Source organism: Zeugodacus cucurbitae, chromosome 3 (assembly GCF_028554725.1).
Source record: "Zeugodacus cucurbitae isolate PBARC_wt_2022May chromosome 3, idZeuCucr1.2, whole genome shotgun sequence".
Lineage (NCBI taxonomy): Eukaryota > Metazoa > Arthropoda > Insecta > Diptera > Tephritidae > Zeugodacus > Zeugodacus cucurbitae.
Genome location: NC_071668.1, coordinates 40,673,888 through 40,687,223, shown reverse-complemented (window position 1 = coordinate 40,687,223; position 13,336 = coordinate 40,673,888). Strand labels below are relative to the sequence as shown.

Below are 13,336 nucleotides of genomic sequence, written 5' to 3'. Positions count from 1 at the left end.
GACCATTTTTGTACGACAATTCAAAAAGTCTGACACCTGATTTGCATCGTTTTCATTTTTAAACCAGTGGATCAAGTAGGAGAGTTTATTTACTAAAAAGACGCGATAAACAAGAGAGTAAGTGTTTTTGCAACATCGTAAAAAACGTTGCTTGCTTCGTTTCGAATTTTTTATCACACTCTCTGAAAAGTAAATTTTACTTTAAAATTTTACTTTAAAATTTACTTTTTCGAGGTGCATGTGTAATCCTAAAGGTGATTAACTTTTCCGCGATTATTTACTTTCTGAGAATTTACTTTTCGAGAGTATACTGTATCAATATTTGAAAATGATTAGTGATTGTTGAGACGTAATATTAATCTTTATTTAAAGTTATTAGTTGGTAACATGTAACAATTAATATTATGAATGATTCACATATGTATGTAATAATAATAAGGAATATTTTGAATTTTAAACATTTTCAGTTTTTATATAATTCAACACTGATGGGTGCACTATATTCTAGGTTAACCTGCCCCTAGCTAACGCAAACAGATTCGAGAGTTTTCTCAAACTTGAGTATGGAACATATAACTTCTTTGCAGAATATGGTCGGAAGAAAGAATGCCTGACGATTGGAATCTCAGTGTACTCTGTCCAATACATAAAAAAGGAGACCCCACAATTTGCGCCAATTACCATGGGATAAGCCTCCTCAACATCGCGTATAAGGTTCTGTCGAGCGTATTGTGTGAAAGACTAAAGCCCACCGTCAACAAAGTGATTGGACCTTATCAGTGTGGCTTTAGACCTGGAAAATCAACAACAGACCAGATATTTACCATGCGCCAAATTTTTGGAGAAGACCCGTGAAAATAGGATCGACAAACACCATCTCTTTGGCGACTGCTTTCGACAGCACGAAAAGGAGTTGCCTTTATGCCGCGATGTCTGAATTTGGTATCCCCGCAAAACTAATACGGCATTCGAGAGGATAATTTTGCGCAAGATTTATGGTCCTCAGAGGAATGGCAACTGCGAATACCGCAGACGATGTAACGATGAGTTGTACGAGTTATGCGACGACATTGACATAGTTCAGCGAATAAAAAGACAGCGGCTACGCTCATGTTGTCCGAATGGATGAAAACACTCCAGCTCTGAAAGTGTTAGATGCAGTACCCGCTGGAGGAAGCCGCGGAAGAGGACGACCTCCCCTCCTATGGAAAGACCAAGTGGTAAGTGCCTGGCGTCACTTGGTGTTTCCAGTTGGCGCCAAAAAGCAAAGAGGAGGAATGAGTGGCGCGCTCTGGTGGATTCGTCTATAATCGCTGAAAACCGCTCCTACGCCAAAAATATATATATAGATGTATAAACACATACCTTGTAGAGATGAGCGATATTGTTATTTTTAAATCGCTGTGATTTTATATTGCAATTGCGATTGCAACAAAAAACGAATTAATGAGAATTTGTTCTAATTTTTTTTAATTTTTAACATTTTCATATTTATTAATTTTTACAATATCCAAAATTTACCTGCTTTTGCAATCACAATTAACTAATTAATAAATTATGTGTACATTTAACTGCTGTGATTACGATCAAACAAAAGCACTGAACTTCTCTATAGCTACGGTGATCGAACTCAAATTATTGAACTGCTATTGCGATCGTAATTCACTTTAATTTACAAAAATTGATAGCAATTGCTATATGCGATTTTTTATTCACAGTGAAAAAATCACCGGTTGTGAAATATCGCTCATCACTATTACCTTTGTATAATCGAGGTGGATTTAAATTATGCAGACGGAAATTAAAATTGTCCTATATTGCAAGAGTGTTACGTGGTTCGATACTCCCTTTTTTAATATTATGGACATAATTGAGTTACTGAGATTTAGGTTGAAACAAAAAACCTGCAAAAACAGTGCAAATTATTATTCGTAATATAAATAGACAGAATTATAAGGCAATTTATCGGATGAATTTATTAAGTATATAAGAAATTGCTATACGTTGATAATCAAAAAATGGGTTTTGCCACATTTTCCATTGTTAGACTGTATGAGGGAGAGGCTAAAAGAAAAATCTCTAGTGAGTTTGGTGAATATAGTTTTAGTAGTTTACGAGATATGTACAAAAAACTTACGCCATACTCACTTTCCCACACAAATTTCACATATGCCCCTTCTTAGTATGATCTGCACCAAATTTTGCTTTACTAACTTTATATATGGCTTAGTTATGGCATTTTATACAAATTCGGATTTCGCCATTTTGTGGGCGTGGCATTGGTCCGATTACGCCCATCCTTCTTATGGTGCCATGAAAAACGGGTACCAAGTTTTATCAAGATATCTCAATTTTTACTCAAGTTCCGCAACAGTAATATGAACAAAACTATATTACTCTCTTTGCAACGTGTTGCGAGAGTATAAAAACTGAGTTAGGTAACTGACTAACGATTTCATAAACACTAAATTTATCCACTTGAATCATAGAGCATCCTGATCTTTATGAACCCTTTCCTTATTTCTCTTACGTTTCTTTTAAGAATATTATTTAATATCAAAAGAAGCTACTTACCACGATAGCTGTTGTAAGCAAAATACATGTGTTGCCCGCTGTCGTTGTTAAATTACCCTTGAACATACTTTCATCTAAATGCATGTTTCCGGTAATTTTTACGTAGTTTTTCGATGGTAATGCCAAATTTATGTTTAAATTATGTTCATGGGGCTTTATGGCATCTGTGATATCATCGTAATTAACTTCAAAACCAACTTCATTCGATAAATTTCCAGCTGTGTGGATGCAGTATAATTTTTCGTGTAATTGCCGGAAGTCTATGTCAACCTTATGTTCTGTAATTAATTTCACTTTTTCCATACTTTCAAATGGTGTTTCTAAACTCAATACATTAATTAAATTTAAATAATCAGGGAAATATAGATTATTTTTTATATCCACATAGCCTTGTGGAAGTTTAATGTTCGTTGTGATAAAATAATAGTCTAATACTTCTTCAATATCCATAATGCCTTCAATGGTAGGCCAGAATAGTAAATCGGCGATGAAATCCATGTTGTAGGAGAAAAACTCTTCGTATTCGAAATCTTCTATATTACTATATTCTTTTTGGTCAATTTTCGGGGGATTGAAATCCTTATCAAATCTTGCTTCTAGATTAACTATTTCATTACCTAATTCTTTTAATACAAACGACTTAGGTTTTCCATTTATTTCTATTCCACAAACATAACGTGAAAATCTAGAATGTATATATAGCGCAAACAAATCCTTTTTTAAAAACTTCACGATAAAGCCATTTTCTTCAAAGTCTTTAAAAGGAGTGTATATCTTGCAGGAATATTCAAAATCTGTATAATCGTTCATGTAGGAAACTCCGGTGACACCAACTGTAACATTATTCCATATACCTCGCATATCCATAGCATCTTTTTTAAGTTTCGCGTATAGGGCGGCGTGCTTTAAATCATCAATAGGTGTTGCTATACTAAACTTGACATCAAAATCAGCGAGAGATAGAATATCAAGTAGTATCTCAAACCCAAAAGTTGTGGATGGCGTTCGAATTTCGGCAACAACATTACGTTTCTTTTCTATTATTCCGAACCGGCCTCTAATATTGCGGAGTTCGTTTAATGGAGTTGTGATATTAATTGAGATCATATTATCATTGAACTTATTTACATAGCCATTCAAAGTTAAAGATATTTCCTTCAAGTTATAGGTTATTGAAGCTGCTCCAATTAAATTTCTGTTGTTATTAAGGCTTAATTTTGTAACTAAACCGCCTTTCCAAAACTCTTTATGAGGACTGAGTATGAAAATTGTGCCACTGATGTTTTCGTAGTGAAGACTTTTTCTTAACTCCCATTTTGAATTCCAACAATATGTTTTTATAGTTTCATTTACGTTATTATAACGCAAGCTTAAATTTGTATGTATTTTACTTAAATCGTGCAAATGGTTTATTTTCAAATTTAACGATGGTACTTCTACAAGCGAGCTATTCACACCAAAAATTATGTCAATACTTTTCAGAATTTCTAGAAAGTTTACGTCATATTTGTAAAAAAGTTCAATATACTCGTTTCCACCCCACATTAACGATGTATTGGCTAATACCAAACTTCCAAAACTGTATAAATTTGCATCAAAACTATTTACATTCCATCCATTGAAAGGAGTGTGAACCTCAGCACGAAGCCAATTACTTTTCTTTTGTTCAGACATGAGACCGAGACTATATTTTAAGATAATAGCTTCGTTGATATCCCACGATGTATAAACTTCTCCATAATATTCGGATAACTGACTATGTGCTTTAAAACGGCAGGTTATTGTTCGGTCAGGATAAGTAACTACGATTTGGCCATTACGCGCACTCATGGAAGGAATTTTATAGTCTGCTAAAAGTAGTAGCCGTCGCGAAGGATCACGATTCATGTCCCAGTTTATTTCAAACGAAACTTCCTTTTGTTTATCTAAATACAGTGCGCTTGATTTTATGCAAATATCGCGTAATCTACAATAAAAGAATTAATGAAATATGTTTAAATATCAGATGGTCAAAGAACTGAAGTAAATAATTGTAAAAAATAGTTATGAATTTCGTTATAGTATAATCAACAATTAATAACAAAATCAAAAATGCAGTCGTTGCTTCTTAATAATTTTCATATAAAATAATTAAACTATTTTTGTGTAACCTGGGAACAGTATACATACATTCATATATCGGGCATATACTACCTACAAGTTTTTAGCGCACCCTCCTTCACAATCAGAAATATTATCGCTACTTTTAAGATAGCGATATTTTCATAAATGTTTTATTAGTAGATAAATACTACTTATATAGCAATTATAGTTTTATCAGTAGTTGTGACCTAACACAACAAATAATTCCTCTCGGTAAGGCACTTGAATTTAATAGGTAATATTATTACTAATAAAGATATGGTTTTTTTTGGAAAAAAACTAATGGGCCCAAAAATTAAACAAACTAAATAAATATAGCTATTCTTGTGAAATATTATTAGAAACAGTAAGAAAGGGCTAAGTTCGGGTGTAATCGAACATTTTATACTCTCGCAATTTATTTATTTAACTTTATTTATATTATATAATACACAATTGAAGGATGGAGTCATATATAGAAGTTCACGTAAGTTAGGAAAGTTTCTGACTGCCATTCACTTGGGAGTGACCAGGAACGATTCTTTTACATGTGGCTCAAGCAGCTCACGACTTCCGGTCTTAGACCAAGTATCCTCTGGGTAGCCAACAGACATCCGTTTGGAGGCGAGCTAAAGTGAGAAGGCGAAACCCGCTTATGCGGTTGTGCGTAGGGTTTGGGACCCACCACATAAAAACACCCCCCAATGAAAAGAACAAAACAGCCTCGGATGAGAGACCCCAATTTTGATGACGACCACTGCAAACTTTTAAAGGACTACGATTTAAGGGCATGCACCTGGAATGTCCGGACCCTTAATTGGGAAGGTGCCTCTGCCCAGCTGGTTGATGTCTTCGTAAGAGTAAAGGCTGATATCACCGCAATCCAAGAAATGCGATGGACGGGACAAGGACGCAAGACGACTTCGTCGGGGCCCGAAATATGGTCGTCTGTAGTACTAGATTCCAGCATAAGAAAATCCATCAAGCTACTTGGCTGTCCCCGGATCGAATCACTCGCAACCAGATCGATCATGTTGTGATAGATGGACGACATGTCTCCAGTGTTTTTGATGTGCGTACGCTTCGTGGTCCCAACATCGACTCGGACCACTATCTAAGATACGCAGCTAAAATACGCACCCGCCTCTATGTATAAAAGCGCACACGTCAACAAACACAAGGAAGGTTCGACATCGAGAAGCTGCAATCACAACCGACAGCCGAACGATTTTCTACTCGACTTGCACTCCTGCTCTCTGAGAGCACTCATCAGCATCTCGGTATAAGGGAGCTGTGGGACGGCATCTCAAACTCCTTACGTACAGCTGCAACCGAAACCATTGGTTTTCGGAAAAGCCAAAAAAACAGCTGGTATGATGAGGATTGTCGTCTCGCAGTGGAGAGAAAACAGACTGCCTACCCCGCAATGTTGCGATCGACCGCAACACGAGCGGGATGGGAAGGATACCGAGAGCTGAAGAGGGAAGCGAGACGCATTTGCAGACAAAAAAAGAAAGAGGCCGAAATGCGTGAGTATGAAGAGCTTGACAAGCTGGCCGACAGGGGTAATGCTCGAAAATTTTACGAAAAGATCCGGCGACTAACTGAAGGTTTCAAGACCGGAGCACACTCCTGTAGGACCCCCAGAGGCGATCTAGTTATTGATGACCAGAGTATATTGAGTTTGTGGAGGGAACACTTCTCCAGCCTGCTGAATGGCAGTGAAAGTACAACAACAGCAGATGGCGAACCCGATTCCCCAATCGACGACGATGGAGCAGATGTTCAATTGCCCGACCGTGAAGAAATTCTAATAGCAATTACCCGCTTGCAGAACAATAAGGTGGCGGGGGCCGATGGATTACCGGCCGAGCTATTCAAATACGGCGGCGAAGAGCTGAAAAGGTGCTTGCATCAGCTTCTTTGCAGAATATGGTCGGAAGAAAGCATGCCTGACGATTGGAATCTCAGTGTACTCTGCCCAATACACAAAAGGGAGACCCCACAATTTGCGCCAATTACCGTGGGATAAGCCTCCTCATCATCGCGTATAAGGTTCTGTCGAGCGTATTGTGTGAAAGACTAAAGCCCACCGTCAACAAAGTGATTGGACCTTATCAGTGTGGCTTTAGACCTGGAAAATCAACAACAGACCAGATATTCACCATGCGCCAAATTTTTGGAGAAGACCCGTGAAAATAGGATCGACACACACCATCTCTTTGTCGACTTTAAAGCTGCTTTCGACAGCACGAAAAGGAGTTGCCTTTATACCGCGATGTCTGAATTTGGTATCCCCGCAAAACTAATACGGCTGTGTCAGCTGATGTTGAGCAACACCAAAAGCTCCGTCAGGATCGGGAAGGACCTCTCCGAGCCGTTCGATACCAGACGAGGTTTCAGACAAGGTGACTCACTATCGTGCGACTTCATTAACTTGATGCTGGAAAAAATTATAAGAGCTGCAGAGCTAAATAGAGAAGGTACAATATTCTACAAGAGTGTACAGCTACTGGCGTACGCCGATGATATCGATATCATTGGAAACAACACCCGCGCCGTTAGTTCTGCTTTTTCCAGACTGGATAAGGAAGCGAAGCGTATGGGTCTGGTGGTGAACGAGGACAAGACGAAATATCTCCTGTCATCAAACAAACAGTCAGCGCATTCGCGTCTTGGCTCCCACGTCACTGTTGACAGTCATAACTTTGAAGTTGTAGAAAATTTCGTCTACCTGGGAACCAGCATTAACAGCAATAACAATGTCAGCCTGGAAATCCAACGCAGAATCACTCTTGCCAACAGGTGCTACTATGGACTAATAGGCAATTGAAAGGTAAAGTCCTCTCTCGACAAACAAAAACCAAACTCTACAAGTCCCTCATCATTCCCGTCCTATTTTACGGTGCAGAAGCGTGGACGATGAGGCGGCACTAGGAGTTTTCGAGAGAAAGGTTTTGCGGAAGATTTATGGTCCCTTAAACAACGGCGAATACCGCAGACGATGGAACGATGAGCAGTATGTGTTATTCGACGACATAGACATAGTCCAGCGAATAAAAAAACAGCGGATACGCTGGCTAGGTCATGTTGTTCGAATGGATGAAAGTGCTCCAGCTCTGAAAGTATTCGAAGCAGTACCCGCTGGTGGAAGCCGAGGAAGAGGGAGACCTCCACTCCGATGGAAGGACCAGGTGGAGAGGGACCTGGCTTCGCTTGGTATAACCAATTGGCGCCAAACTGCCTAAAGGAGGGATGTGTGGCGCTATGTTTTGGACTCGGCTATAACCGCGTAAGCGGTGTCTACGCCAGTCAAGAAGAAGAAGAATACACAATTTGACCCACATATTCGTCATATATATTTGTATAAAGTCCATTGTGGAATGTTGCCTGCGAGACTCGTAAACTTTCCCAACCATTGATATCCACATCCATTCTATTATATGGATGTCCGGTGAGTAAGGCGGCCACTGCGTTAGAACACCATTTTGGTCCCTTAATTCAAGACTTAATACTCGAACACTTTTAATATGTGCATTATTATGATGGAAATACCATGACAATGCACAAAACAAATTTTGAAAAGAGATAAAATCAGTTTTCCGTAAATTTTATATGCCTTTGCAGTCATATTAGTATTCAAAAATGGCAGGTATATACACTATGGTTGAAGATGGCTCACCGACCCATCACACCATCCCCACGACTATGTAGCCATTCCAGCCGACGTTCCTCCGACCGAACATCATGGAAATAATAATTATACACTTCGGGTTCTTCCAAATAAGACCTCTTTTCATCCGAAAAACAGCATAGCCAATTAGACTTCCATCTCTATGCACCTGGACAAAATGTAATCGTGTATCTTTTCGGTCATCGTTAAGGGGACATTTTTTTTTGGTTTTAATAGTTTTAAGTATGGTGCATACTTTGCAACCAATTAAACAAGAGAAAAGCACGCTTTAGCACCACTATTTGCCCTGATCTTTTTTTAATTTCTCAACTATCAGCAACGGAAAATACTTTTTTGTTACTGCCTTTATTATTTTAGCCGTACCCCCACTTATAACCTAAATAATTTCATCTAACTTTTTGACTTCAGACGATTTTTTATCGAAAGCTGTAACTCTTCTCAGCTCCGGATATTGATTTTTTCAACGTATATAATTTTTTACCCAAATTAAATAAAAAATTTTGTGTCGAGACGATAGATAACAAGTAAGGAAGGGCTAAGTTCGGGTGTAACCGAACATTTTATACTCTCGCAATTTATTTATTTGACTTTATTTATATTATGTAATACACACTTTGGCCCATATATTCGTCATATATATTGTATAAAGTCCATTTAAAGTTGGAAACCATAATTTTAGGCTAGAAGCACCGAGGTCCTCGTGTTCGATATATGGGGCCTTAAAAACATATGGTCCGATTTCGGCGATTTTTAGAATGGGGCTGCCACACTATTAATATAGTATTTGTGCAAAGTTCTGCACCGATATCTTCACTAGTGCTTACTTCATATATTGTAAAGTAAACGATTCAGATCATCTCCAAAGTTCTGGTATATAGGAAGTAGGCGTGGTTGTGAACCAATTTTTCCTATTTTCACAACATATCATTGAGATGTAACGAAACTATTACAAACCAAGTTTCATTGAAATCAGTCGAGTACTTCCTGAGATATGGTTTTTGACCCATAAGTGGGCGACGCCACGCCCATTTTCCATTTTGTAAAAAAATCTGAGTGCAGCTTCCATCTGCCATTTCTTATGTGAAATTTAGTGTTTCTGCCGTTTTTTGTTAGTGAGTTAACCCACTTTTTGTAATTTTCACCCTAACCTTTGTATGGGAGGTGGGCGTGGTTATTATCCGATTTCTTTCATTTTTGGACTGTACTAAGAAGTGGCTAAACAAAACGACTGCAGAAAGTTTGGTTTATATAGCTCTATTGGTTTCCGAGATATGTACAAAAAACCAATTTGAGATCGGGACCACGCCCACCTCCCCAAAAAAGTTACATCCAAATGTGCCCCTCCCTAATGGGATCCTATGTTTCAAATTTCACTTTATTTATGGCTTCGTTATGACACCGTATAGGTTTTCGGTTTCCGCCATTTTGTGGGCGTGGCAGTGGACCGGTTTTGTCCCATTTTCGAAAGCAACCTCCTCAGGGTGCCAAGGAACATGTGTTCCAAGTTTCATTAAGATATCTTAATTTTTACTCAAGTTATCGCTTGCACGGACAGACGGACGGACGGAGAGACATCCGGATTTCAAATCCACTCGTCATCCTGATCATTTATGTATATATAACCCCATATCTAACTCTTATATTTCTTGGTGACACAAACAACCGTTATGTGAACAAAACTATTATACTCTGTGCAACAGGTTGCGAGAGTATAAAAATAATAAATAAAGAAACTGATAATTTAATGCCGTAGAATGGGTGGCCATAGCCACCATCTTAGATTCGAGAGTTAAAAAATGCATTTTTTGAATTTAAATTTTTATTTATATATTATGAGGGTTAATGCTATTGCAGAAACTGAAGAGATGGTCATGGACTCTTCAGATAGTTCTGATAAAACAGAAAACTCGTTTGGACTGACCATAATAAGTTAGTTAAGAAAATTTTGAAAATAAATAGAATTAATTTGTTGATTATTTCAGAGGAGCTATCCATATATTTGCGCACTCCAATTTAAGGCTACAGAAAATCCACTGGAATGTTTTAAATATTTACTAACACAATTTCCTAAGTTGCATCCGAACGTTTATTTTCGAATGTTATTCAAACAGTGAGCAATCAAAGGAATAGAATAAAACCTAAAATGTTGAATAAAATTTTATTTTTTCAAAAAAAAGAATATTGGGGTTTGTAAAAACTAACTAAAATTTATATAGAATATAGAAATAGAATAAGTTTAGTTTTACTTTGATTAGATTTTATAATCTTAAACTATTGAATAACATAATTTTTAAATTCTTTATTAAAAACTGTTATACTTAAAATTTAATAAGCGAAGTTTTCTTTATAGCATTGTTTTAGAACTTAATTTTCAGTTTTACTAATAATTTTCAATAACTTTCGGTAAAAGTTATAATTTTTCGATGCATCATATGGAATAAAACATCGATGTTTTTTTTAATGGCCATCCCTAGCCGGAAGTTGACTGGGAAATTAATATAGTTAAATTCTAATGACGGCCAGAACTTGTAACGGAATGAGTCCTGCCAGTATATTAATTGCAAAATCGTGATATATACCCATTATGATACTAGTACTTGGTAGATTTTGGTATACAAGGAACTTTAATATTTAATATTTTAATGTATACTTACTTGTCTAAATGGATTTCCACCTGCCACATTTGAGGATGTTTCACAACCAAACTGGAATTAAGCCAGTACTTTTTTTCCTTTAAATTTATATGTACTTCACATATAGTTGGTTTAACTTCGTCGGGTTGAGAATTAAGTTGCATAGCAAAATTATATGGGTCGTCACCATATTTTAGATTAAAATTACTATAGATGAATGTTTGGGTTCTTCGATATACAGCATTTAATGTTGTAATTTCAAAGCTACCGCTTTCTATGATCATTTTTAGCGCTTGCAACCGGTGATTTCGATCTTTGTAGTTAGCTTTAATTATAATGTAGTCTTCTGTGAACCAAACACCATTTACATTAATCTGTGGGGTTTAAAAATCTTTCTTGTGAAATATGTATATTGTAAGCCTAACGGAATATATATCTGGCTATTCTGCACACACAGAATTACATTTACAAATAAGTAATGTGTTTTTCGAAAAGTTTTTGAAATATTTTGCGCAATGTAAAATTTTAACTTTAGACATTAGGCGTGTTTTATTTGACCAGCAACTGAAGCTGTTAGCTTATTTTGTATGGAAGACTTAACCAACATAATTTGATTGGCTTAGCATTAGCTATAATAGCTTGTATGTATATTGAAATAGAGGCATTGCCAGTTCATCAGCCAGTTCTTTCACAATATTTAGGTTATTTAGCTATGTCATACTTGTGATGATCAAATAAAACACGCCTATTGTTGCACATATTTTTTAGCAACTATTTAGTATTAAACCTTTTTATAAATCATGTTCTACTAGAATATAACAAATGCCATAACACTATGGCGAAACCGAATTTTTTCTGGATATTGGACCAAATTAAATTTTTTCGGGAGATTGGGTCATAAGAAGTGTATGTTTTCCATTTCTCGGATTGTATCCATGTTTTGGATTGTTTCTTTAGCTATATCTTGTAATTAATATTCATTTTTTAATACGTCTCCCTTTGAAGACAAATTTTTTGTTTTTGGAGGCTAACTTCGAAAATCGAAGAAAATCTCCCGGAAAAAGTTAGATTGCTTTAATATCCAGCCGAGTGTTCTGCCGTGTAATGATAACATTACTCAAAGTCAATCTAGCAAAGTTACTTACTTAAAAAAGTTTTTTTTTTAATTTCTAACGTGTCTTTGGTGGGTTTTTATGTTATATTTTTATAAAATAATATATAGTATTTAAAAAAACTCACCATGTAAGTTTTAGGACTATTTTCTATAAATTTTAGCCGTCCAGAACATGAGTTGAACTTCGAAACACTGACATTAAAAGATGTATCGAATGTAAGCAGCTCACGCTGTGGAATTGAAACAGAAAATAAAACCAAAGCCTCTTTTTCTGGACTTAAATGAATTTCAGCCAAAACATTGTGTTCCGTGCCATTTTTATATCGCTCCTCGTGTCTTAAAATTGATATTAGAGTGTGTTATTGTAGTTACTGATAAATATTAAACTTTTTTACTTGAGATATAATTTAAAGTTGACCTTAGAGCGTGGAATCTTGACGTTGAAACTGACATACGAACGAGAACCTTCCCAAATATTATCTTCGGAATAGGATCGCGACAGTATTAAATGCCAAATGCTGGTGGAGTTTGGATCTTTTAAGTCTTTTGCATTGTTGTAAGTTAAAATACCTTCGGTGTGGCCCTGCAACGATCGCCAAGTTGCATTTGATGCAAAATTTAATTTTGGATGAGCCGAAGCTCTAAGCTTTAAATTTCCATTATATTCCACCTTGGATTTGTCCCCGGAATTTACTAGACGTCCTTCTAAGTAAATACTCTCTATTTTATTTGTTTGAAACTGAAAATGTTACTAGATATTAGACCTGTGTGTATGTTTATGTATATGTAAATTATATTTATGTGTCATGAGAGGATGATTGGGGAAATTTAAGATTGCACTGATTGCTGCCCCTTTATGAACCGTATTATTAATACATATGTATGTCCATAATAGTTTCTAATGTATAGGGTTAACAAGAAGGGTGTAATATTATAAATGCCTTATTTTTTATAGTAATACGTAATTTATTGATTCGGATTAGAGGATAGTAAACATTTAAAGGATAGTAAACATTTCACTGATAATGCAAAGAAAATTATTTTTGTAGTATTTCTAAGTGAGGAATATTATATTCTTTTGCAAAAGTAAAACAAAAGGAAAATTAAGAAATTAAATAACCACGAAATTTTTGTTAACGAAATCAATAAATACGTTTCCATGGCTTTATATTGATTATGAAAATTTGGAAAGCGTCTGAT

At 36.2% G+C, this 13,336-nt stretch overlaps 1 protein-coding gene across 1 annotated transcript in view; it reads right to left on the bottom strand.

Moving 5' to 3' along the window:
* Positions 1–13,336, bottom strand: part of LOC105219691 (apolipophorins) — a 133,209-nt gene that overhangs the window by 72,773 nt on the left and 47,100 nt on the right. The window contains exons 9-12 of the mRNA XM_054227646.1: positions 12,532–12,875; positions 12,262–12,472; positions 11,044–11,396; positions 2,575–4,540 (exon numbers count right to left, since the gene is read on the bottom strand). Of these exons, the coding sequence (XP_054083621.1) occupies positions 2,575–4,540; positions 11,044–11,396; positions 12,262–12,472; positions 12,532–12,875 (2,874 nt within the window). The remainder of the gene's footprint in view (positions 1–2,574; positions 4,541–11,043; positions 11,397–12,261; positions 12,473–12,531; positions 12,876–13,336) is intronic.